General features: G+C 48.8%; 2 protein-coding genes across 19 annotated transcripts in view; both read left to right on the top strand.

The window, feature by feature from the left end:
- Positions 1-17779, top strand: part of ODF2 (outer dense fiber of sperm tails 2) — a 41633-nt gene extending 23854 nt beyond the window's left edge. For 6 of the 18 annotated variants that reach the window (XM_066256061.1, XM_066256052.1, XM_066256058.1 and 3 more), the window contains 13 exons: positions 1329-1400; positions 3498-3569; positions 3691-3807; positions 4454-4639; positions 5336-5445; positions 7579-7714; positions 9833-9943; positions 10087-10191; positions 11162-11320; positions 12631-12731; positions 14390-14552; positions 14948-15073; positions 15933-17776. In XM_066256061.1, the coding sequence (XP_066112158.1) occupies positions 1329-1400; positions 3498-3569; positions 3691-3807; positions 4454-4639; positions 5336-5445; positions 7579-7714; positions 9833-9943; positions 10087-10191; positions 11162-11320; positions 12631-12731; positions 14390-14552; positions 14948-15073; positions 15933-16121 (1647 nt within the window). In that variant the 3' untranslated portion in view covers positions 16122-17776. Of the gene's footprint in view, positions 1-1328; positions 1401-3497; positions 3570-3690; positions 3808-4453; positions 4640-5335; positions 5446-7578; positions 7715-9832; positions 9944-10086; positions 10192-11161; positions 11813-12630; positions 12732-14389; positions 14553-14947; positions 15074-15932 lie in introns of those variants that run through there. The other 12 variants (XM_066256046.1, XM_066256045.1, XM_066256048.1 and 9 more) reach the window with 5 other exon arrangements.
- A 1589-nt stretch (positions 17780-19368) lies between these two features.
- The window catches only part of GLE1 (GLE1 RNA export mediator), a 32494-nt gene continuing 27005 nt past the window's right edge, over positions 19369-24857 (top strand). Inside the window, exons 1-2 of the mRNA XM_066256044.1 lie at positions 19369-19543; positions 23403-23633. Coding sequence (XP_066112141.1) covers positions 19445-19543; positions 23403-23633 — 330 coding nt within the window. The 5' untranslated portion in view covers positions 19369-19444. The remainder of the gene's footprint in view (positions 19544-23402; positions 23634-24857) is intronic.

Below are 24857 nucleotides of genomic sequence, written 5' to 3'. Positions count from 1 at the left end.
TCAAATTCATACAACTCCTGATTACTGTCAAAATTCCCATCCATTAGCTTGTCCTCATCTGTGTCTGATGACGAATCACTGTCTTCATATATTGCCTCATCCTCAGTTCCATCTATGGCATTTGATATGCCACAACCACTGTATAAGACACATCCAGGTTTTAGACCCCAAATTTTTCGGAAAAGGGTACGTCTTATACATGAGGAAATATGGTGTGTTATCCTGGAGGGCTTGAGAGTTTCTAGAGTATATTTCTATGAACTTTAGTGGTTATAGCAAAATTACTCTCCTAAAATTGTTTAGTGTTCTTGGGTGGGTGAGTTTTTCCTCCCTGATCTGTGGTAGCTGCAGTGCCCTGCAGAAAGCCTCCTTTTGTTATCAACCCTAAAGAGAAACTTCATATATGTCCAGCGATGTCCATTGCAGTTGCAAAACCTGGGACCAACCTTATATCCCCAAAGTTATGGGTGGAGTTTAAAAAATGCAGTGGTGTGATAGATAGCTCAGTTGGTTAGAGCATCGTCCTGATATGCAAAGCTAATGGGGTTTAATCCTGATCAGGGCACATGGAGGAACAGAGATCAATGTTTCTGTCTCCCTCCTTTCCTCTCTCTAAAAATCAATAACTTTAAAAAAATTAATTTTATAAAGTGCAGTGGCATGTTAGAGACAGAGAGAGCAGATGAGCGGTGGCTTGGGGAGGGGACAGTGGACACTGACTGCTTCTTGGAATAGTATCTGCCCAGAGTCTTGTGGGCAGGGTTTCTTTTGGGGGCAATGGAAATGTTCCAGAACTGGATAGTAGTGGGGACCACACAATATTGTAAATGTACTGTATGCCACAGACTTTTACACGTAGTAGTCAGAATGGCAAAGTTTCTGTTATGTATATTTCACCACAATTTTAAAAACTAATAATCAAATGTACCCAAAATCATTGAATGATACAATTTAAGAGGGTGCTAGTGTAGTATCTAAATTTATATATCAGGAAATCTATTATTTTAAAAAACCAAGTTGTAGCATAGAACATTTTGGTAAAATGACACATGAATCCCTTTCTGCCCCTAAAAGATAGTCTTTCTCTACGTGTCACTATATAAATGCATAGAGGAAGGGTGAGCAGCCCTCATCAGGCTAAGAGCGGTGGAATGTGGGCGAGGGGACTTGAGCTGAATCGGTGTTCACTAAAGATTTTATAGCGGGAATGTAATTTTTTTAATTCTGTAATTAGAAGTGTAGTTTTGGAAAAGAGAAAGACTTGGTAAGATATAGCCATTTGGGTTCTTTGCTTAATGACTTGGCTTTCTCTCTGCCTTCTCTGGAAGGACCCGGGACGGCTGATGGAGCAACAAGGAGCACTGCTGAAACGGCTGGCGGAGGCGGACTCCGAGAAGGCGGTACGTCAGGCGCCCATGCTTGCTCTGCCTTGTTCCAGCTGCAGTAGGGCAGCAGCCCTGCTCTGGCGTTCTGGGTCTTAGTTTCCTGATCTGTGACAGGGGCTGATGTCCCCTGTCCTACTGGCTCCACTGGGCTTGTCTAAATTAGTTGAGAGCTTCAGCCACCAAGCTGGACACCAACCCGTGAGATGATGATGATGGACTTACAAATCATCACAGTTTGTCACCCGAATTTCCATATTTGTATTTTAGATTAAAGACCATCAAAAGGTATAGGTTTTTTGTCTGCCTGGTGGTGATGCAGTGGATAAAGCATCAACCCCGAATGCTGAGATCACCAGGGTTGATGGCTTGAGCAGGGGAGCATCCATACAATCCCAGAGCTCACTAGCTTGAGCCCAGAGGTCGCTGACATGAAAAGCTGGCTTGAGCAAGGGACACTGGCTAGGCCCTGGTCAAAGCACATACGGGAAGCAATCCATGCACAGCTAAAGTGGAAGGAACTGCGAGTTGATGCTTTTCACCCTCTCTGTCCCTTCCTGTCTCTCTCTCTCAAAAAAAAAAAAAAAAAAGTATAGACTTTTTGACTCAATTCTAATTCTAGGAATGCCTCCCAAGGCAGCATGTTCCAAAATTTACTCCATGGAACCCTAAGTTCCTCAGGATGTTAATGGGTGCAAGAAATAAAAGGGGGTGTGATCCATGGCCCGATATATTTGGGAAACTACTTGCTGGCTTGAACAAAAGTTCATCAGGTTTCTGAATTCTGAACTCCAGGGCCTTTCAAAGCCTTTGATGTATTAGTGCCCGATATGCTTCCCAAGCCTTCTGAGTTTTGGCCCTTGGCCCACAATGCCTTGCTGAACATCTCTGAGAAATTCAGGTGATGATGCCTAAACCTACATTCCCAGCTTGAGAGGTCTTCTCAAATTGTGATATATCAGTAAACTGAAGCATTAAACTGCTGTTTCAAGAGCTGTGGGAGATGTAATCACATTATGACAAATGTGGGCGTGGTGGTTATGGAACAAAATAAGCATATGACTTTTTTTTTCTTAGTGAGAGAGAGAGACAGAGAGACAAAGAGAGGGGCAGATATGGACAAACAGATAGGAAGGGAGAGAGATGAGAAGCATTGGTTATTCGTTACGGCACCTTAGTTGTTCATTGTTTGCTATCTCATATGTGCCTTGACCTGGGGGCTCCAGCCGAGCCAGTGACCCTTTGCTCAAGGCAGCAATCTTGGGCTTCAAGCCAGTGACCTTTGGGCTCAAGCTGGCGACCTCAGGGTTTTGAATCTGGTCCTCTGCGTCTCAGGCTGACGCTCTGTCCACTGTGCCACCACCTGGTCAGGTAAGCATATGACTTCTTAATGTGTGTTAACAGTGTTATGTCTGGGTTGGGGATTGTGAGGGCTCTTTAGCATTTTTTTGTGTGTGTTTTCCAGAATTAACGTTGCTTTTTTAAAATTACAAAATAAATACTTGTTTATTGTCTTAAAATATCTACTACAGATGTTTTTTTTTTTTTTTTTTTTTTCTGTATTTTTCTGAAGCTGGAAACGGGGAGAGACAGTCAGACAGATTCCTGCATGCGCCCGACCGGGATCCACCCGGCATGCCCATCAGGGGTGACGCTTTGCCAACCAGGGGGCAATGCTCTGCCCCTCTGGGGCGTCGCTCTGTTGCGACCAGAGCCACTCTAGCGCCTGGGGCAGAGGCCAAGGAGCCATCCCCAGCGCCCGGGCCATCTTTGCTCCAATGGAGCCTCGGCTGCGAGAGGGGAAGAGAGAGACAGAGAGGAAGGAGAGAGGGAGGGGTGGAGAAGCAGATGGGCGCTTCTCCTGTGTGCCCTGGCCGGGAATCAAGCCCGGGACCTCTGCACACCAGGCCGACACTCTACCACTGAGCCAACCGGCCAGGGCTCTACTACAGATGTTAAGTGCTTCCCGCCAGGGTTTCTGTAATATGGGCCAGTGTATTTGGGATGTTGGGCCCTGGTGGCCAGGCACTCACAGGAGTGTCTCTCCTCTCTGGGAAGAGTCTCTGTGCCCTTCCCGGGGAGCTCATGACAGTGTGTCTCCTCTGTTCTCTCCAGCGGCTGCTGTTATTGCTGCAAGATAAGGACAAGGAGGTAGAAGAGCTCCTCCAAGAAATACAATGTGAGAAGGTACCATCCCCAACAGTTGCTCCTTCTTACTGGCCAGTAGAGCTCAGTGGGTAGAGCATGCTCTGGAATTGGAGACCTGGGTTCAGATTCTGTCTCTGTCACTTTCTCCATCTCTGCAAAGGCTCAGGCAAAGTCAGCATCCGAACTCTCTAAGTCCATGGAGTCCATGCGTGGCCATTTGCAGGCACAGCTTCGGTGCAAAGAGGCAGAGAACAGTCGCCTGTGCATGCAAATCAAGGTACCTGCTGGCCCCACAGGTGGGGACAGTGGGGGCAGGGGCCTGGCAGTCCCAGGGCGGTGGCCCGGCCAAGGCTATCACTGCTCAGCAACCCAAAGCACTTGTGCTTCAGAGAGGCCCTGGGACAGTGGCGGGGCAGTGGGCCTGGAGGCCTTGGGAGCCCTTCTCAGCATGACTGATGGGTTTCAGGCTCCTGAGCTCCATCCCTTATGTTTTCAGTTCTCCTAACCTCCCATGGGGAGGAGGATAGTCTCAAATGCTGATTGCATCTGTGAGTTAGGGACCCTCTGAAGTCACAGCTTTGCTAAGGGGAGAGGGATATCTCTGACTACTGTACTGGGAGTTTGAGGAAAGATTCCAGAAGAGTTCTAGCAGTAAGACCTGATAAGTTCCAAAAAATAAGAAGACTTAATAGGTTCAGTGATCCAGAATGGTGCTATGCAGAGCTTGGGAAGAGCCCTGTCTCTGCTCTGTGTTAGGGGAGCCCTGATCCTTCCACAGTTTATGATCCGTTCTTTCTCCCTCTTTTCATTGGCTCCCTTTTGTCCCTCTCTCCCCTCGACGCTCTGCCTGGCCTCCCCCTGGCCTCTCCCTCTCCGTCACCTGTCGCTCTCCCGGCACTCTGCACCCTGGCCCGCCCTCCCAGAACCTGGAGCGCAGTGGGAACCAGCACAAGGCGGAAGTGGAGGCCATCATGGAGCAGCTGAAGGAACTGAAGCAGAAGGGAGACCGAGACAAAGAGTCCTTGAAGAAGGCCATCCGTGCCCAGAAGGAGAGAGCTGAGAAGAGCGAGGAGTACGCTGAGCAGCTGCACGTGCAGCTTGCTGACAAGGTAGCCGGCCTTGCCTGAGGAGGGCTGTTCGGGGGTGGCGGGGGTGAGTGGGTAGGTGGGCAGCGGAGGGCGGTGGGGTGCAGGTCATGTGGGTGGGTGCAGGTGGGAACCTGGATAGAGGTGGCGGACTGGAGGGGAAACAGCAGTAAAGTGGGTGAATGAGCTGCTAGGATGTGTGGCTGGCTGCAGGGGGGGAGAGTAGGGAGGTTAGATGGGTAAAAGGGTGATAATGAGGTGGGATGGCTGCCAGGAGATGATTGGAGGGTTTGTAGACAAGTTAGCCACATCAGTGTTGTGGGTAGGCCCTGGCTGGATCGCTCAGTTGGTTGGAGCATTGTCCTGATATACAAAGGTTGCCAGTTTGATATCTGGTCAGAGCACATACAGGAACAGATCGATGTTTCTATCTCTCTCTCTCTCTCTCAAATCAGCAACTAAATGTAATTTTTAAAATATTGTGGGTAGGAGTGAGGGTTAAGGAAGGATTTGCAAACAGGGTACATGTGATTACTGGAAATCTTAGAAGCAACAGCTGGCCTCTCACTGTCACTCTTGGTGCTCTCTAGAGAGGGACAGGAATGAGGGGCAGGAGGTCATCGGGGTGACCCAGTCTCTCCCCTCAGCCTCAGAAGAAGGGAGACTGAGACACAGAGTCCTGAAGCCCCCAGGCTGACAGGCCCTGTTTTGTGTTCCCAGGATCTCTATGTTGCTGAGGCATTATCTACTCTGGAATCGTGGAGAAGCCGCTACAACCAAGTTGTGAAAGACAAGGGGGACCTCGAGCTGGAAATTATTGTCCTGAACGAGTATGTCGGTTAGGAGAGAGAGCTTAGGTCGACTAGGGGACGTGAGTTTGCAGGTGGAAGGAGCCTGGTGACCTGAGGCAGGTCGCATCACTGAAATGGCTGCCATTTGGTTTCCTCGGGCCAAGGGCTGCATTGGACTGAGATGTGGGCAGCCCTAAAGTGGGGTTTCTGGTTGGCTCCTAGGTCCTGGCGCCAGCCCCAGTTTTGGGGTCCTACCCCCTACGCAGTACTGTGGAGGGAGGGGCCAGGCTTCTCTGGTCACAGAGGCTTGGGCCTGACTCTAGCACCTGGGCCCAATTTGGGTCCTAATGTGCACAGCACAGGAAATGGGCACAGGCACACTGGTCACCTCACTCCTGTTCTTGAGGGATGGAACAACTGGTAATCCCTGTGTCTCTGCTGTTTGCCAACCAGTCAGCAGGTCAGAGGCAGGCCTGGGAGTCGAGTATAGAAGTGGCCTTCCAGCCTGACCAGGCGGTGGCGCAGTGGATAGAGCGTCGGACTGGAATGTGGAAGACCCAGGTTCGAGACCCCGAAGTCGCCAGCTTGAGCACGAGCTCTTCTGGTTTGAGCAAGGCTCACCAGCTTGAGCGCAAGGTCGTTGGCTCGAGCAAGGGGTCACTCAGTCTGCTGAAGGCCCCCCAAAGCACATACGAGAAATCAATCAATGAATAACTAAGGAACCGCAACGAAGAATTGATGTTTCTCATCTCTCTCCCTTCCTGTCTGTCTGTGTCCCTATCTGTCCCTCTCTCTGACCTCTGACTCTCTGTCTCTGCCACACACACACCACACACACACACACACACACACACACACAAAGTGGCCTCCTTGTGTACTCGACAGTGACCACTCAGACTTTCTCAGTGTCAGCTATAATCATGTGTTCATTCATTTAAAAATATTGAGCATCTACTATATACCAGGCTACATGCTGGCCTCTAGAAGGTTACAGAAGTAAGAAAACATGCATTCCCTGCCCTCATGGAAATAACACTGTACTCAAATAGAGGAAGTGGGGCTACAGAGACTGGATTCTCTGGGCTAAGGACAGGTCACAGGGGACTAACTTACTCTCCAGACTAGGCAAGTCTTCCCTAAAGAAGTGTATTTTGTCATAATCAATTCAATTTAGAAATCATATCCTGAGATCCTGCTACATGCTGGGCCCTATGCCAAGTGCCACCCTCAGAAAGTTTTCCATTTAATGGGAGAAAACAGATAATTAAGATAGAAGGATATTGGGTGTCAATGAGAAGGGTTCAGGGACGATATGCCCTGAGAGAGGAAGTCTGAACTGAGTTTGTAAGGGTGAGTAGGAGTTCGCCACATAAAACATGATGTTTTTGCTTGGGCCTAGTTAGTGCTCAGTATTTGCTGACTGAACCATAATTGATCGATACTGACAACACACACTATGGAAAGGTTCTGTACTGGTCTGTGGTCAGGGTAGACGAGCATCTGAGAACGCCAGCGTGCCTCTGCAGCCGCGGGCTCTGCTCGTGGCTGATCGTTCTGCTAAGTGACCGAGGAGGAGGAGGAGGAGGAGGAGGGCGCCAGAGCAGGCAGGCCACCGGCTGCTGAGTGACTTCTTTTCCTCTGTTTTATATACATTCATTGCACTTCCCGCCTGAGCTGGGTGAGTGCTTACACAAGTGAACCAGCCAATCATGACACCTGCCCTTGCTGGGAGACACTGAACCCCAGTGTTTTATGTGCGGGACGAAGAGGGATGCCCGGAGTCTGGCACCCCTGACCACCCAGCCCAGAGTTCTGTCCTAACTTCAGGACTTGATTGGGAGCGATCCAGGGGTGCTGTGGGAGCTGGGAAGGGGTCAAGTCTCTGGGCCTTGTCGTCAGGAGGTATCTTGGCCACATGGGAGGGTCAGAATGGAGAAGGCTTTTGGCCGGGGTAGTATGGGAAGACATCTCAAAGGTTGTCATCAGAGGTGGGACGCATGGGATGCCACAGCAGCAATGCGGGGCAGGGCAGTGCAGCTGCTTCTCAGGGTGGAGAGCGAGGGGGACGTGACCTGGGTGGGAGCACTTGACACCTCCCCACACAAAGACCCAGGCTCCTCAGAACCTGTGTGACTGATCCTCCCTGTCTGCTTTCACTTTGTAACCTTTCAGCCGAGTGACGGATCTCATAAACCAACAGCAAGCCTTGGAGGAGAAAATGCGGGAAGACCGGGACGGCCTAGTAGAGAGACTACACCGGCAGACTGCCGAGTATTCTGCATTCAAACTAGAGAACGAGAGGCTGAAGGTCTGTAGTGAGAGTCGGGGCCGGGACAGCTAAGGGGCAGCAAGGAGGCCGGTGGCTGGGCATTCCTGGTTAAGCCCCAGAGACGACTGTGAGGGTCTTCAGAGGGCCTGGACAGAGCCACGTGATTGAGACACTGGAGTCAGGAAGGCCCAGAATCAAGGCCTGCCTCTGCCTCTGACGAGCTGGTTGAGATAGCTCATCTTTGCTGCTGCAGTTTCCGTAGTGGGAGGAAATGAGGTCCTTGTGAGAATAATGTGAAATGCCTAACAGGACACACTCAGCCATGCGCATGCAGCAGACCTGACACTGAGGTTAGCGCGGACTCCACGGGACTGGTGGCCCCTTCACATGAGTTAAGCCTTACTTTAACCTCCCAGTAATGTGACTGTTACCTCTACTTCATAGAACAAGGAAATGGAGGCTTAGAGACAGGTCAAGTTTCTTGCCTAGATTCTGCTTTTGGAAATGCTGGAGTTGGAATTTGGACCTGAGTCTGAGCCTGGAGCTCCAGCTCTTAACCACTTGCTATCCACCCTCCTAGCATGCCAAGGGCGAGAGGCACCTGGCCAAGAGGGTGTATTTCAGAGCTAGGTTTGATCTGCATTTTCACTTGATCTGGGCGGTAACATCGAGGTTTATTTTTTTACTCACTTTTTTTGTTTGTTAAGTAAGATTGATTTTAAGTACAACATAACAAAAATGAACACACTTTGTCCATCAGTCACCCTGATTGAACCTTAATAGCGTCCCGGTGACATCGCCTGGTTACAGACACCCTCTGTAAAAGGTGACTTATCTTTAGTTCTATCATCACAGATTAGTTTGCCTGGTTTTGAACTTTGTTCCTAGCTTTGATTTGGTGTTATGTCTGCGAGAGGTAACCATGTTGTGTGTGGCAGTTTATTCATTCTCAATATATTTATCTGTTCTACTGGGGATGGACATTTGGATTGTAGAACATCTTTTGGTGTGCATGCTGGGTGTATTTTTACAGGTTTTAATATCTGGAAGTAGAATTGCCAGGTCATCTGGTAGTGTGCGTAAGTTCGGCTTTGGTAGATATTACTGTACAATAAAGTAGTTGTCCAAATTTACACTCCCGTCAAGGGCAGGTGAGTAACCATTTGTTCCATGTCTCTCCGTCAGCAGTTGGCACTGTCGGTCTTTTTCCCTCTAGCCACTTTGGTTGGAGTGCAGTGCTCTCTCCTCTGTTGTAGTGCAGGTGTTGTGGTGCAGATTAAAGATGGCCTCCAAGTGAAACAATTATTTGTATTAGTTACAGGATAATATATCTGTAGTATTATGCAGTGTGGCCATTCAGTGATGTTTGTAGAAATGTATTTTCTTAGATATAAGTACAAAGGTAAAAGCTGCTCACAGTAAAATTTAACACATTACAGAAGTGCAATCTAGAAGTGAAAGTCTCTGTTAACTGTGATGTGTATTTTTCCAGCCGTTCCACCCATACTTAACATTATATTAAAACACATACACGCATTCATTCGTTATTCTTCACCTTGCTCTCCACTTTTAACCATACTTTGTGGATGTTTTATTAGGTCAGTTTTGAGGGGTTTCTTTTTTTTTAAGCTTTATCTCTTCTAAATTACTGTATTTTATCTGTGTTGAGATACATGCTTTATTTTGTCCCATCTGCTAAGGTGAGTATTTGGGTTGTAGGAGGATATTTATTGACTCAGAAGTAGTTCATAACATAATTGTTGATAAAGCATGTTGCAAAGCCATAAGTATGGTATAATCCCATTCTTGTTAAAAAACAAAACAGCTGCACAACTGTTAATATGAAGCCATAAACCAAGGTAGCATGCATCCTGATTCATTTTTCTTGTTCTTATTTCCATTTTCTTTACTGGTGATTATTGCTTTTGTAATGAGAACAAAAAAAACACACATGTCCCTCATTTGTACCTCTGTTCACTTGAGTTGGTCAAGTTAGGAGTCTTGCCCTGGTGCCTCTCTGAGGAAAACCGCTGGTGTGGGTTTGAAGAGTTGAGGCTTCCTTTGCTGGCCCCTTGGAGTAGGAACTGAGAATGGGATGATCACCAGCTCTGGAACCTGGAACCTTCTTGTGAGTTACTCATGGACCACCTCTTCTAGGCTAGCTTCACTCCAATGGAGGACAAACTCAATCAGGCGCACCTCGAGGTCCAGCAGCTAAAGGCATCGGTTAAGAATTATGAAGGGATGATTGACAACTATAAGAGTCAGGTAGGCCTCTCAGATGCCCCTGCCCTGCCAGGGCAGCACCTCTTAGCAGGCTGGGAGATTGACCTCCAGGCCTCTTCTGGAAACAGTTGCGTGTGGAAAAATTGGCTCTGCCGACGACAGCCTGATGCTTTGTTGGTCCCTAGGTGATGAAGACCAGATTGGAGGCTGATGAGGTGGCTGCCCAGCTAGAACGCTGTGACAAAGAGAACAAGATCCTTAAAGATGAGATGAACAAAGAGATTGAAGCGGTACTGCTCCCCCTTCCTCGCCTTCCTCCTCCACCCAGTTCTGTGTCCATCAGCCTGTGCCTCTCGTTCGCCTCTGATCCGCCCTGGTGTGGACAAAAATGCCTAACAAATTCTCTGAGTGCTGGGCCAGTCCCCTCTGCTGTCTGCGTGCTTGCTCCTTTCTCTCTCGTCTGCTCACATTTGGGCTTCATCTCCTCTCTCTCCTGGTTTCCTTCTTTCTCCAATTTCCTTTAAAAAAATCTCTCCTGCTTGGAGAACCCACGTGGATTCCAATCCACAGGTATGCCATGTCTTACGTGTGCCTATTTCATTCTCTGTGGTGTCTGTATTTTGTGCCATCCAAAAAATGTGCTTCCCATCCTGTTCCCCAAAGAGCGTTGTTTTTCTAGACATGGCTTGGCTGTCTAGATGCAAAGGGAATCATCTTAACATCACCTCAGAGACAGGCTGAGTCCAGGCTCAGCCACTGCTTTGTTGCATAACCTTGGGCAAGTCAGTGCCCCTCTCTGGTCCTCAGTCTCCTCGTTAATACAAGGGGGGATTAAGACCAGATTGCTTTTAACCTTCTCTTGGGCCTATAGCATTGGGAAGGATTGTCAAGGAGCTTGGGAGTTGGACTAGACTTTGACCTTGGCTCTAGCTGAGTGACTTTAGGCAAATCAGCCTTTGATTGTTAGTGTCATTATATGGGGAAAATGGCACCTACTATACAAGTTGTATGAATTAAGTGAGTGGTTCAGAGAGCCCTTAGCACAATGCCTGGGTCCTGGGCCTCTGAGTGTGTCCCCCAGGGAACAGCGGGACACCCCAATGGCTTGCAGGAGGGCAGGCTGCACTCACTTTTACCTGTGGATCTTGCAGGATCCTCTCTGAGGACCAAGGGCAGCCCTACCCTAACTCCAAACCACCCTGTCTGGCCCTTCAGTAGCTGGGCCTTTCCAACAGCGGGCTTTCCCCCCGCCCCCTCCAGGCACGAAGGCAGTTCCAGTCCCAGCTGGCCGACCTGCAGCAGCTGCCTGACATCCTCAAGATCACGGAGGCTAAACTGGCAGAGTGTCAAGACCAGCTGCAGGGCTACGAGAGGAAGAACATCGACCTTACAGCCATCATATCCGATCTGCGCAGCCGGGTAAGGGACTGGCAGAAAGGGTCCCACGAACTGGTCCGAGCAGGGGCCCGCTTACCAAGATGAGCTGCACACCCCCCAAGGAAGGACCCCTTCCTTTTTCTTGCCTGCTGTTTCTGAAAGGAGTGAGCTATCATCAGTGCTGTAAAATAAAAGTCTGGTGTGCCAAATGCCTCGTGTTTGCACAGAGTGATTCTAGTTATAGGAGCCGTCCTCGTGGGCATTGGGCCATCCTGTCACCCCACTCCCAGCGCTCCAGGTCTCTGCCGCCCGCCCCTCCTTCTCCTCCTGCTGCCCTCAGCCAGCACCCACAGTCTCCCTGTCCTCGGGGCTCTTCCCTTCCCTTTTCTCTTGCTTCAGCTGCCTTTCCTCCTCTTAGCAGATTCATTGCCTGAAATTCTGTCCTGAAAGAGGGCTCCCCCTCGCCAGGAGCAGTCTGCCTCTGAGTTATTGGAGCCATGCCCACGATGCCCAAGAAGTGACACATCTCGCATTTGCATGTGACCTTGGGCAGAGCCCTTGCCCTCTCTTGACTTGCTTCCTTGGAATAATAAAAGTAGCTACCATATTTTTGAGCACATGCCCTGTGCTCCATCATTCTATTCTTTGATTCTCCCAGGAGCGTGGTGAGGTGTATTATTTTCTCCATTTTACAGAGAGCAGCCCAGGGCATAGAGGGGAGAAGCAATTTTCTGAGGTCACAGAGCTGGTACTTAGTCAACCAGGACTGGAGACCAGCCAGCTGCCAAGTTCCCGAGCTCATGTGCTCAGTACTTACTCTTCAGTGACCTGCCTTCTCTTGAACCTGAACATTCTCAGGGCCTTTCAAGCCCGGATATCGGAGGCTTCTGTGTAAAGCATCCCTCTAGATAACTTCTCAAACTTGCCAGCCTGAAAGAATTGGTAGCTTTCCTATTGCCCTGCCTGCACTTGTCCCCAGTTAAGAATGAAATCAGCAGAACCAACAAACTAATGGGTAAGAAGCTCCCTGGTGTGTTGTGTGGGCCTGCCATCTGCTTCTGCCTTCTTATGTCTGCCCTGGATCCCAAGGAGGGACCCTCCTGATCAAGAAAACGTCTTTGTGGTTTTACAGGGTCGAACTGGGCTTCTCTTGGTGTGTGAAAGCCTCCAGCTTGGGAGTTGGGCCTAACCTGTCCCCACTGCCCTCTCTCCTCCAGGTCGTGCACTGAGACTTGGATGCCTGCCGAGGGCAGCGTGCCTCTTTCATGGGTGTGGATTACAGGTCACGGGGAGAAGGGAGGGCCATGCTGGAAAGTTCTTTCGTAAATCAGCTTGTGTTCCTGTCATTTTAGATCGAACATCAGGGGGACAAGCTGGAGATGGCGAGAGAGAAACACCAGGCTTCCCAGAAGGAAAATAAACAGCTGAGTCTGAAGGTGGATGAACTGGAGAGGTTAGAGGCACTTGGTCCTATCTCTGTCCTCTTCCTAGGACCTGGTGCTCTCGGCCACTTAGCTGCTTTGGGCTTAGTGTGCGGAAGTGTTTGAGGGACTCAGGCCCTGGAAGGTACTAGGCAGACCTCAGAGGAAAAGCTGCTTTCAACACAGTGGTAAGCATTGTGGGAGAGAGGAAGGTGGTCTCTGGCCATGGGGGCTGTTCCAGAGCAGCGTGCCCATCAGGCGCTGCACAGGCCCCACCCACCTGGCAGACTGTCCAAGCCGATCTGTAGGGCGTGTGCACTGCCAGGAGGGGTGCTTCCTCCTCACTGTGCTCTGTGTTCCCGTTCATCCTGCCCGAGACCATCTGATCCTTCCCGAGGCAGTCAGAGGTGAAGACTGCAGCTTTAGGAATCAAGCCCTGACCTTGGGTTCCATTATTTAATGTGTTCGAACCTCTGATGACTAATCTTGAGAAAAAGAGGTCAAGGTAGGGAAAATAGTGTATCTCATGGGATTATTGTGAGTCTTCAATGAGATTATCTTCAAAGAGCTTAGCACTTTACCTGGCATATAAAAATGTGCAGTATAGTTAGTGTGTAGTTGGTATTAACCCTATTTTTTAATTTATTTTAGCTTTTATTGATTTTTACAGAGAGATGGGGTGTAAAGAGGAACGAGAAGTATCAACTCATAGTTGCTTTACTTTAGTTCCATTAATTGCTTGTTGTATGTGCCTTGACCGGGCAAGCCCAGGGCTTCGAACCAGTGATCTCAGCATTCCAGGTCGATGTGCTGCTATCCATTGCACCACCACAGGCCAGGCAGTATTGCCCCAATTTAAATATGAGTAAACTGAGTTTGGGGAGAGGTTAAGTGACTTGTCCAAGGTCACATAGTTGGTACCTGGCAAAGCTGCAACTTAGCACCCCTGACTCTTTCTCCAGAGCTGCTGGCATCTGTAAAATGAGGGCTACAGCTTTTGATTCAGAGACGAGAGTCTGAGGTCCGAGGAGGCGGTGACTGTTCACACAGCTGACTGGTAGAAACTTGAACCGGTGGTCTGGGCTCCCCCTTTGCTCTGCTCTGCTGGCCTCAAGTATGCAGCTGTAATCAGCAGGACTTGCAGAACCCTTCAATCAGAACCTGTTCCAGACATGCAGGGGGACTGCGCTTGCACATTGGGACGGTCCCTGCTGCATCATGGCTGGTCACATGGGATACTAAGTGGCCCAGTGAAGTCCCATTGCCGAAGGAGGCAGCAGTGAACAGAAGAAGTTGGGGGCATGGGTTTTGATGACCAGCCTATCAGCTGTGCTGACATTGGGTCAATGACTTCACGTCTCTGAGGCTGAGTTTCTTCATCTGATAAGGGAACCCCCCTTTCCAAGCTGCCCATTGGTCGTACTACATGTGATGACATGCACACTTAGCATAGCCCATGGGCAGCCTTGGCTTGCTTTTCCTACTCTTCACGTGGTTCTCCAACCAGCTGCTCCAGTTGCAAAACTTGCCACCTGGCTGCTCAGCAGATCTCTTTGGTTTATTCCAATGGCTCCTTGGAGAGTCCCTGCATGATGAGAGCCCTGGTCCAGGGGTGACTGAGAGCCCCCTGGCAGCGGGGAACAGGACAGGAATGGGGATGAGCAGGGTCTGACTGAGTGCTTCCACCTAGGAAACTGGAGGCGACCAGTGCCCAAAATATCGAGTTCCTCCAGGTGATTGCCAAGAGGGAGGAGGCAATCCACCAGGCCCAGCTGCGGCTGGAGGAGAAAACACGGGAGTGTGGGTCCCTGGCGAGGCAGCTGGAAAGCGCCATTGAAGATGCCAGGAGGCAGGTCAGTCTGAATTCCATTACTAACTAGCTCTGTGATTCTGGGCAAATTGCCTAACCTCTCTGGGCCTACTTTCCCATCTGAAAAATGAGCACAGAGTAGTACCTGCCTCATGAATTTACCATAAGGATCAAATGGGCAATTATTGTAAAGGACTTGACACTTAACTCATGATTGCTCATGTAATTGTTGCCTGCGTGGGACTCCGACAGGTTGGCACATCTTGGGTGATAACTCATGGCATGTTGGGACAGGAAAGGTAAGGTGTTTGCTGAGGTTGAGTTAGCTCCCGCTCTGGTGATGGTAAATATGGTCCATGAGACCCGACAGCGGGAATGGCCCAGCCTTCTGGCCAGGTGCTCCCCCATCAGGTAGGCAGCTCTGTTCCTTCTGTGCAGGTGGAACAAACCAAGGAGCATGCAGTCTCCAAGGAACGAGCAGCCCAGAACAAAATCCTGGACCTTGAGACCCAGTTGAGCAGAACCAAATCAGAACTGAGCCAGCTGCGGCGGAGCCGTGACGACGTGAGTCAGGCCAGAGAGCAGGGGCGGAAGAGAGGGAGTGGAGACTGGGGCTTCCTGGGGCCGGCAGGGCAGAGCAAGGTGTTTTTTGTTTTATGAACAGGACATGGTTTAATTTTTCTGTAATCATTTCCTCATCCCAGTAGGTTATCCTAGACAGGTTTGTTGTTTTTTTTTTTGCATTTTTCTGAAGCTGGAAACAGGGAGAGACAGTCAGACAGACTCCCGCATGCACCCGACCGACTGGGATCCACCCGGCACGCCCACCATGGGGCTACGCTCTGCCCATCAGGGGGCGATGCTCTGCCCATCCTGGGCGTCGCCATGTTGCGACCAGAGCCACTCTAGTGCCTGAGGCAGAGGCCACAGAGCCATCCCCAGCGCCCGGGCCATCTTTTGCTCCAATGGAGCCTTGGTTGCGGGAGGGGAAGAGAGAGACAGAGAGGAAGGCGCGGCGGAGGGGTGGAGAAGCAAATGGGCGCTTCTCCTGTGTGCCCTGGCCGGGAATCGAACCCGGGTCCTCCGCACACTAGGCCGACACTCTACCGCTGAGCCAACCGGCCAGGGCCTAGACAGGTTTTTTTTTTTTAACTAATGACTTTGTTAAGATACCATATACATACCATGGAATTCACTCATTTAAATTGTATAATTCAGTGGGTGTTAGTATATTCTGAGAGCTGAGCAATCATCGTGATCTAAGTCTAGGATATTTTCAGAAAGAGACCCTATACCCATTAGCAGTCATTCTCCTCTCCCCTCCCCATTGCCCCTGGCAACCGCTAATACAGCCTCTGTGTCGCTGTGACCTTGTCTGTTCTGCCCATCTCGCTCTCTGGCCACATGTGCTGTCTCTCCCCAGGCTGAGCGCCGCTACCACAGCCGGCTGCAGGACCTGAAGGACCGCCTGGAGCAGTCGGAGAGCACCAACCGCAGCATGCAGAACTACGTCCAGTTCCTCAAGTCATCCTATGCCAACGTGTTTGGGGACAGTCCTTACACCACCTACCTGACCAGCTCTCCCATCCGCTCCCGGTCTCCTCCTGCCTGAGGCCACCGGTCCTGGCCAGGAGGCCGGATTGATGCCACGGGAACTGACGAGTTGCCAAGCCGCACCTGGAAAGCCTGCGGGCTTTCCTCTCTTTTAGTGGAAGTGTGTTCAGGATCTTGTCCTTAGCTACTGGCTCCATCAAAGTCCCAATACAGCAGGGGGTTGAAGAAGCAGGAACTACTCAGCTCTCGCCTCTGCTAGAGCTGCCTGCAGGGAGTTAATTCCCTTGCCAGGCCTGAAATCTACTAGCGTGAGGGAATCAGGTTTTAACTCGCCATGACTGCTCATTCCTTTCCAAGAGAATGTTTTGACCGGACTTCTCCCTGCAGTTCCCTTGTAGCACTCTTTCCAGAAATTTTTTTCTTAAGTGTTCTCAGACCTGAACCAGCAGGAATTGTAAAGGTCCTCACCGCCCTTCCTGGGCTGGGAGTTCTCTTTCTTTCCCTTATTTCATAGGTGCGTGTTTTCCCCCGAGCCCGGGGGAAGCCTCCCACACCTGAGTTTCCCCGACGCCACTTGCCCACATGCACTTCTCAGTAGACACTCAAGGGCTCGTGTCCAGTTGGCCTTTGGAAAGTGTAATCCCAAGATCATTGATTTTTGTTTCTCTTTGCCAAGTTTGTATCTATAGAATGCATTTATCCTTGAACTATTTGTGTTGTTTTACAAAAAGCTTTTATAATCAATATTTAAGACTTCATGATTGCCTTTATCCACCCCATCCCCACTTCTAAAAATGATTAAGTGAAATGCTGCGTGGGAACCAGTAAATATTTTTAAAGCTCTTGGTGCATGGAAGATTAGGCTTTTCCTTTCATTTTGGCCCAGATAGTTTCTTTTTGTATGTTTTCCATGAGATAACTGAGGCATTGCTCGTTGTTGGGGTCAGATCACTTTAGCTCTTAGGAAAAAGAGGAGATGTATATATATTACTGTTAAAATGTTCATGGGTTTCTGAATGATATATTAGTTATTTTGGTTCTCTTCACATTTTTCTATATTTAAAAGAAAGAGTAACATTCTTTAGATAACAAATTTGGTACTGTGTTGAACCTTAACCTTTTCATTTCCACTGGTATTGGCCTTCTGGGTGATCCAGTCTTGTCCTCTCTCAGCCACTCGAACCCAAGTCCAAAACTCCAGAGTATTCACCTATGCCCTCAAAGGCAGTGGGCCCCACCAGGCATCTGGGAGTTTGTGACTAGAACTCCCCTCCCCCAAATTCTGGTGACATTTATAGTTTCCAGCTGTTCATTTTATCAAGGAAGTTCTGAAAAAAACCAACTGCCAGCTACGTTGCCACAAAGTCAAACCTGTTTTCACACCCTTAACATAAGTGGACTTGAACTTTCAATACATGAAAGACCTTCCCAAGAAAGGACAGTTGAAGCCCTGGCAAAATAGCTCTGTTGGATAGAGCATTGTCCCAAAGCACATAAATATTGGTTTGATCCCCAGTCAGGGAACATACAGGGACAGATTGATGTTCCTCTCTCTTTCTCTCTCTCTCCCCGTCCTCTCTTACTGAAATCAATAAATAAACATTAAAAAAAAATATATGGGCCCTGGCCGGTTGGCTCAGCGGTGGAGCGTTGGCCTGGCGTGTGGGGGACCCAGGTTCGATTCCTGGCCAGGGCACATAGGAGAGGCGCCCATTTGCTTCTCCACCCCCCCCCCTTTCTCTCTGTCTCTCTCTTCCCCTTCTGCAGCCAGGGCTCCATTGGAGCAAAGATGACCCGGCCGCTGGGGATGGCTCCTTGGCCTCTGCCCCAGGCGCTGGAGTGGCTCTGGTCACGGCAGAGCGACGCCCCCTGGTGGGCAGAGCGTCGCCCCCTGGTGGGCGTGCCGGTTGGATCCCAGTCGGGCGCATGCGGGGGTCTGTCTGACTCCCCGTTTCCAGCTTCGAAAAAAAGAAAAAATATATATGGTTGGCAAACTTATACCAATGTGCATTACTATTTATATAAATCATTCTTATTTTAATAAATTAATGAACACCTCATTGTAGGGCACTGGGATTTATAATGCTGGTGTAGGGAACACCACTCTTAAGTCCATTGCTGGACTCTTCCAATAATGTTTTTCTTTGTCCAGAGAGTAAAAAAAAAAAAAAGAATATGAGAAATGTTTATATTGCTCCAAACTCCAGAGAGAAGACTTCCTACCTCAAACTGCTCCCATAATATGGACAGAAGAAGAGCCCCAAGTTCAAGGGTCCTAATTAAAGCTGGTTGTAGGTAATGGTTAATCACATTTTATTTATTTTATTTTTTTTAGCAAGAGAGGGAAGGGAGAGAGATGAGAAGCATCAGTTGGTAGTTGGGCATTTTAATTATTCATTGGCTACTTCTCATATGTAACCTGACCAAGGGGCTCCAGCCGAGCCAGTGACCCCTTGCTCAAGCCAGCAACTTAGGTTCAAGCCAGCAACCTTAGGCTTCAACCCAGGGACCTTTGGGCTCAAGCCAGTGACCATGGGATCACTTCAATGCTCAATCCACATGGACAGACAGAAAAGAAGGGAAGGAGATGAGAAGCATCAATTCTTTGTTGTGGCACCTTAGGTTGTTCAGTGATTGCTTTCTCATGTGCCTTGGGGGGGAGGCATAACAGACAGAGTGACCCCTTGCTGAAGCCAGCCATCTTGGGTCCAAGCTGGTAAGCTCTGCTCACACCAGATGAGCCCACGCTCAAGCCAGCAACCTCAGGGTTTCAAACCCGGGGCCTGAGCCCCAGTTCGACACTCTATCCACTGCGCCACCGCCTGGTCAGGCTCTACATTTTTTGACACACTTATTAGCCGTCAATTGATATACATCTGGGTTTCCACTTTTTGGCTGTTCTGAGTAATGCTATGAACATTCAAAAAGATTTTGTGGACGTCTATTTAATTTTTTCTGGGTGTATACTTAGGAAAATAGCTAGGTCAAATGGTAACTCTAACCTTTTTGAAACTATGCGAAACTTGTCACCTTAGCTGCCCCATTTTTGAGCCCCTCCAGCAGTTTGGGGTGGTTCCAATTTCTTCACATCCTCATCAATACAATATTGCACTTTGTGCAACGACGGGGCTCCAAGCTTCAAAACTGCCTTGCTCTTAAACTCCCTGCAGAGCAGGAGCCTCAGGGACCAAACCCTGCGAACAGGTACGCCGCCGGCTGGGTTCCGCACCGGAAGTGAGGCGTGTAGATTTCTGAGGCTGTTACACTGTGCAACAGGGTGCGCGCCCCGGAAGCGGAAACGAGAGCTCACTTCCGGGCGGCTGGCTCAAGGATTTGTTTTTAAACGAGTAGCATCGCTGAAGAGTTGCTTCAGGCAGGGCCATGCCGTCAGAGGGTCGCTGCTGGGAGACACTGCAGGCGCTGCGCAGTTCCGACAAAGGTCGCCTCTGCTACCACCGCGACTGGCTGGTGCGGGGCGAGGTGAGCAATACTCCTGAGCGGGCTGTGGCCCTTTCGGCCGCTGCGCTGGAACCCGTGCGGCCTTTCTAACAACGCGCGTTTGTTTCTCGACTCCTGTGTGGGCATCATCCTTCTGTAGGCTTTCTGCCATCTCCAACCTATTCTGACCAATGGGGAAACTCCCCTCATTTCAGAGGTGCTCTTCGTTCAGAAGGTTTCACCGTTACCCCAGCCAGAGTAGGCGCCTCCGCCTGTGTTGTCAAAGCAACCCTGCTCACCTCGTGTGCAAGGAGATAGAGATTTTGCAGTGAACGATTAATATGATCTATTGCTGCAAGTGAAAAAAAAAAAAAACCAAATTCGTTTTTAAAAAGTTTTAGATGAAATTGGGAGGACCTGTAAAGTTTAATGGGGCATGATCACCGTATTTGCAAAGCCCTGTGCTAGAGTGCTGAAATGGGGGGCTGTAGAAACAGTTAAGGCGTAGCTCCTGTTCCCGAGTTGCTGGTAATCTAGTTACTGTCCTGCCTCATCAGACTTATGTAAAACAATTCTAAAGTCTTTCCCTGTCGTTTCTGTCTTGGACAGTTTGAAAGAATACATACTTTACATTCTTTTTTTTCTTTTTTTTTTTTTTTTGTATTTTTCTGAAGCTGGAAACGGGGAGAGACAGTCAGACAGACTCCCGCATGCGCCCGACCGGGATCCACCCGGTACGCCCACCAGGGACAACGCTCTGCCCACCAGGGGGCAATGCTCTGCCCCTCCGGCCGTCGCTCTGCCGCGACCAGAGCCACTCTAGCGCCTGGGGCAGAGGCCAAGGAGCCATCCCCAGCGCCCGGGCCATCTTTGCTCCAATGGAGCCTTGGTTGCGGGAGGGGAAGAGAGAGACAGAAAGGAAGGAGGGGGTGGGGGTGGAGAAGCAAACGGGCCCTTCTCCTCTGTGCCCTGGCCGGGAATCGAACCCGGATCCCCCGCACTCCAGGCCAACGCTCTACCGCTGAGCCAACCGGCCAGGGCCCATACTTTACATTCTATAGGATGAGTCCCAGCGTGAGTCTGTCTGGTGTATACTCAGGTTATGCATTTTTACCAGGAGTACCACAGAAATGTGTTCTCAGTAAGTCACATCAGGAAGCACACACCACTGGTGTTGCTAACCTTGATCACCTGGTTACATTGGTATCTGCTAGATATCTCCCCTTAAAATTCATCATTGTTTCCTTCTTAACTAGGTAAGTGTTTTGTGGAGAGGTATTCCAAGATTACAACAATAGGTATCCTTTTTCTCATCAGAACTCCACCTTTAGCATTCATTGATGATTTCTTCCTGAATCAGTTACCTCTGTGATGTAGCCAAATGGTTTTGGGTTTTGTTGTTGTTTTAGATGAGAGGAGGATAGATAGTGAGGCAGACTCTTACATGCTCCTTGACTGGGATCCACCTTGCAACCCCATCTGGGGCAGATGCTTGAGTACCAAGCTATCCTAAGTGCCTGGGGCCATGCTCTAACCAATTGAGCCACTGGTTGCAGGAGGGGAAGAGGGAGAGAAGCGGTAGGGGAAAGAGAAGCAGATGATCACTTCTACTATGTGCCCTGACTGGAATCGAACCTGGGACGTCCATATGCTGGGCCAACACTCCACCCACTGAACCACCCAGCCAGGGCCCAAATGGTGTTCTTTGATGTCCACCATTCTTTCTATATTGGTTAATTGGCATTCTACCATAAGGGAGGACTTTCTTGTCTCCCTACTTAATTATTTATATCAGTATAGATTTATGGGTTATTTAAAAAAAATTTTTTATTTATTCATTTTAGAGAGGAGAGAGAGAGAAAGGGGGGAGGAGCAGGAAGCTTCAACTCCCATATGTGCCTTAGACCAGGCAAGTGCAAGGTTGAACTGGTGACCTCAGCATTTCCAGGTCGATGCTTTATCTGCTGCGCCACCACAGGTCAGGCTTGGGTTATTTTATTTATTTTTTATTTTTATTTTTTGTATTTTTCTGAAGCTGGAAACGAGAGAGACAGTCAGACAGACTCCCGCATGCGCCTGACAGGGATCCAACCGGCACGCCCACCAGGGGGCGACGCTCTGCCCCTCCGGGGCATCGCTCTGTTGCGACCAGAGCCACTCTAGCGCCTGGGGCAGAGGCCAAGGAGCCGTCCCCAGCGCCCGGGCCATCTTTGCTTCAATGGAGCCTCGCTGCTGGAGGGGAAGAGAGAGACAGAGAGGAAGGAGAGGGGGAGGGGTAGAGAAGCAGATGGGCGCTTCTCCTGTGTGCCCTGGCTGGGAATCGAACCCGGGACTTCTGCACGCCAGGCTGATGCTCTATCACTGAGCCAACCGGCCAGGGCCAGGCTTGGGTTATTTTATTCAATGAGTTATAATCCATTGCTTGGAACTTTATGTATATGTATTTTCATTTTGTGGGAAGTATATCTTTAGGATAAACTTCTAGAAGTGGGATTGCTGGATCAAAAAGTAAACACAGATGGCCTGACCAGGCGATGGTGCAGTGGGTATTGCATACACCTGGGATGCTGAGGACCCAGGTTTGAAACCCCGGAGGTCACTGGCTTGAGCATGAGCTCATTTGGCTTGAGTGTAGGCTTGCTGGCTTGAGCGTGGGATCATAGACATAACCCCAAGGTTGCTGGCTTGAGCCTAAAAGTTTGCTGGCTTAAGCAAGGAGGCACTGGTTTGGCTGGAGCCCCCTGGTCAAGGCACATATGAGAAAACAATCAGTGAGCAACTAAGATGCTGCAACTATGAGAGGATGCTTCTCATCTCTCTTCCTCTCCCCTTTCCTCAAAAAAAAAAAAAAAGTAATTGTAGACTTACTGTATTTATCCTCGTTATTTTCACTTAAAACTCAATCTTCAGATGTTATTACATAGTATTAACAATCAGGTTTTTCTGGGGGTTTTTTTTGTATTTTTCTGAAGTTGGAAACGGGGAGGCAGTCAGACAGTCTCCCGCATGCACCCGACTGGGATCCACCCGGCATGCCCACCAGAGGGTGATGCTCTGCCCATCTGGGGCGTTGCTCTGTCGCGACCAGAGCCACTCTAGCGCCTAGGGCAGAGGCCAAGGAGCCATCCCCAGTGCCCGGGCCATCTTTTGCTCCAATGGAGCCTCGGAGGGGAAGAGAGAGAGACAGAGAGGAAGGAGAGGGGGAGGGGTGGAGAGGCAGATGGGTGCCTCTCCTCTGTGCCCTGGCTGGGAATCGAACCCGGGACTTCCGCACGCCAGGCTGACACTCTACCACTGAGCCAACCGGCCAGGGCCCCAATCAGTATTTTAATGACTTGTGTTTCACTGTGTATACTATAATATTCTTTGGAATTCTTGTGGGGTTTTTGTTCCAGCTTTTTAGATCACTTTTACATACGCTTTAATGACCGTCTTTGTGCATTGTTCCTATTTCTGTAGTTAGGGTTATTTAGTCTGATACTATAAAAGCACAATAGTCAGGGTCATTATTACAAAACTACTTTCTTGCCTGACCTGTGGTGGTGCAGTGGATAAAGCGTCGACCTGAAACACTGAGGTTGCTTGTGTGTAAACCCTGAGGTTGCCTGTGTGTAAACCCTGGGCTTGCCTGGTCAAGGCACATTGGAGTTGATGCTTCCTTCCTGCTCCTCCCCCTTGTCTCTCTTTCTCTCTCCCCTCTGTAAAATGAATAATTAAAAATTCGTTCTCTTCATCGCTGATTATTAATACAATTATTTTTGGTCTTTGCTCTGCATGTATGTAAGTTATGGATATATGTATGTGTTCCTTCTTAGATTTTCAGTAAGGCATGTAGTAGCTTATCTTTGATTGCTTAAATCAGTTGACATGCAAGTTGAGCTTAACCTCTTCTTCTCTCTAGGATATTTTAGAAGAATGTACATCTGTTCCCAAGTTATCTTCTTACTCTGGATGGGTGATAGATCATATCCTACCCCCTAAACAAGAGAACCTCTCTTCGTCTGAGACTTCAACATCCTCTAGATCTACTTCAGGCCTAGACCAACCTTCATCTGTTCCCAAATCTCCCATCGAAAGCCTTGCCCTCTCACCAGCCTCCCCAGGAATACCAGCAACACCAGATGGAACCACGGTAAGGTTTTTAATCATCGGAAGACAACAGACAAGGACGGTTTCAAAGTTGAATTGTGTAACGTTGTCATATGACAGTGACCTTACCCTGGAGAAAATAACAGTTGTTTCTTGTAGCTGTTTGTAGTGACAGTGTTGATCATATCACCCAGGGAAATTCCTCTCTTCTTTGTACCAAGGATAGTAATTCATGTTATGAGCAGTTGGATTGTTATTCACATGAACCATGCATCTTTTTAACTGGTAAGGTTCCCTTTTATGGGCTGGCTGTTTCAGACGTAGAGTAAAATATATACTACTTAAAATGTATGTATTTTACTTATCATTGGTTCTGCATGAGGTTTTACCGTGTTTTTCCCTCTGTTTTGTCCCTTCCTTTGTTTCTCTCACTTAAAAATATAAATTGTTACTGGTGGTTGGTGTTCTTTTTTTTTAGTGGTATATGTTCAGACTACTTTGTGTGTATACAGTAGTCCCCCCTTATCTGAGGTTCTGCTTTCTGTGGTTTCAGTTACCTGCATTCAGCCTCAGTTCGAAAATATTAAATGGGGAAAAGTCCAGAAATAAATAATTCATATGTTCTAAATTACACACCATTCTGAGTGATGTACTGAAATCTTGTACCATCTTGATCTGTCCTTCCTGGGTCATGAGTCATCCCTTTGTCCAGCATGTCCGTGCTGAGTATGCTGCCAGCCCGTTAGTCACTTAGTAGCCATTTAAGTAAAATAGAGTTACTTGAACATAAGCACTGCAATACTGTGACAGTAGATCTGACCCAAGATGGCTACATCTGAGTACTGACTAAACCATTAGGACTGACAAGCTCCCATATTTTTCAAAACATCTCTACCTCACAAATTAACTGGCCATCCAGGGAGCACATAAGGCTTAAAAATTTAGAATGACCTTCTTAATCTTCCCAATGTAGAAAACTACAACTTTGTTGAGGGGATTTATTCTGCCCTATACCTTGTAATTCTGTGGCTGCTGCCTGAGTGGGCCAGAAAAGAGGCCAATGTAGCTTAGCAATAACAGATACATCAGCTCCAGTATCTAAAAGTCCTTTAAATTTATGCTCATGTATTGTTAGTTCCATTTCAGGGCGTTCCTGACCTATTTTTTTTAAATCCAATTGGCAAAATCAGAGGAGCCAAATCACCAATTTGCTTGGGGCCCCTTTTGCAGGATGTGGCCTGAGAAGCAGAAATAGCATCCTTATACT

The sequence above is a fragment of the Saccopteryx bilineata genome, chromosome 2 (assembly GCF_036850765.1).
Source record: "Saccopteryx bilineata isolate mSacBil1 chromosome 2, mSacBil1_pri_phased_curated, whole genome shotgun sequence".
Taxonomy (NCBI): domain Eukaryota; kingdom Metazoa; phylum Chordata; class Mammalia; order Chiroptera; family Emballonuridae; genus Saccopteryx; species Saccopteryx bilineata.
The sequence above is the reverse complement of the archived record's forward strand: the minus strand, read 5'-3'. Positions and strand labels throughout refer to the sequence as shown.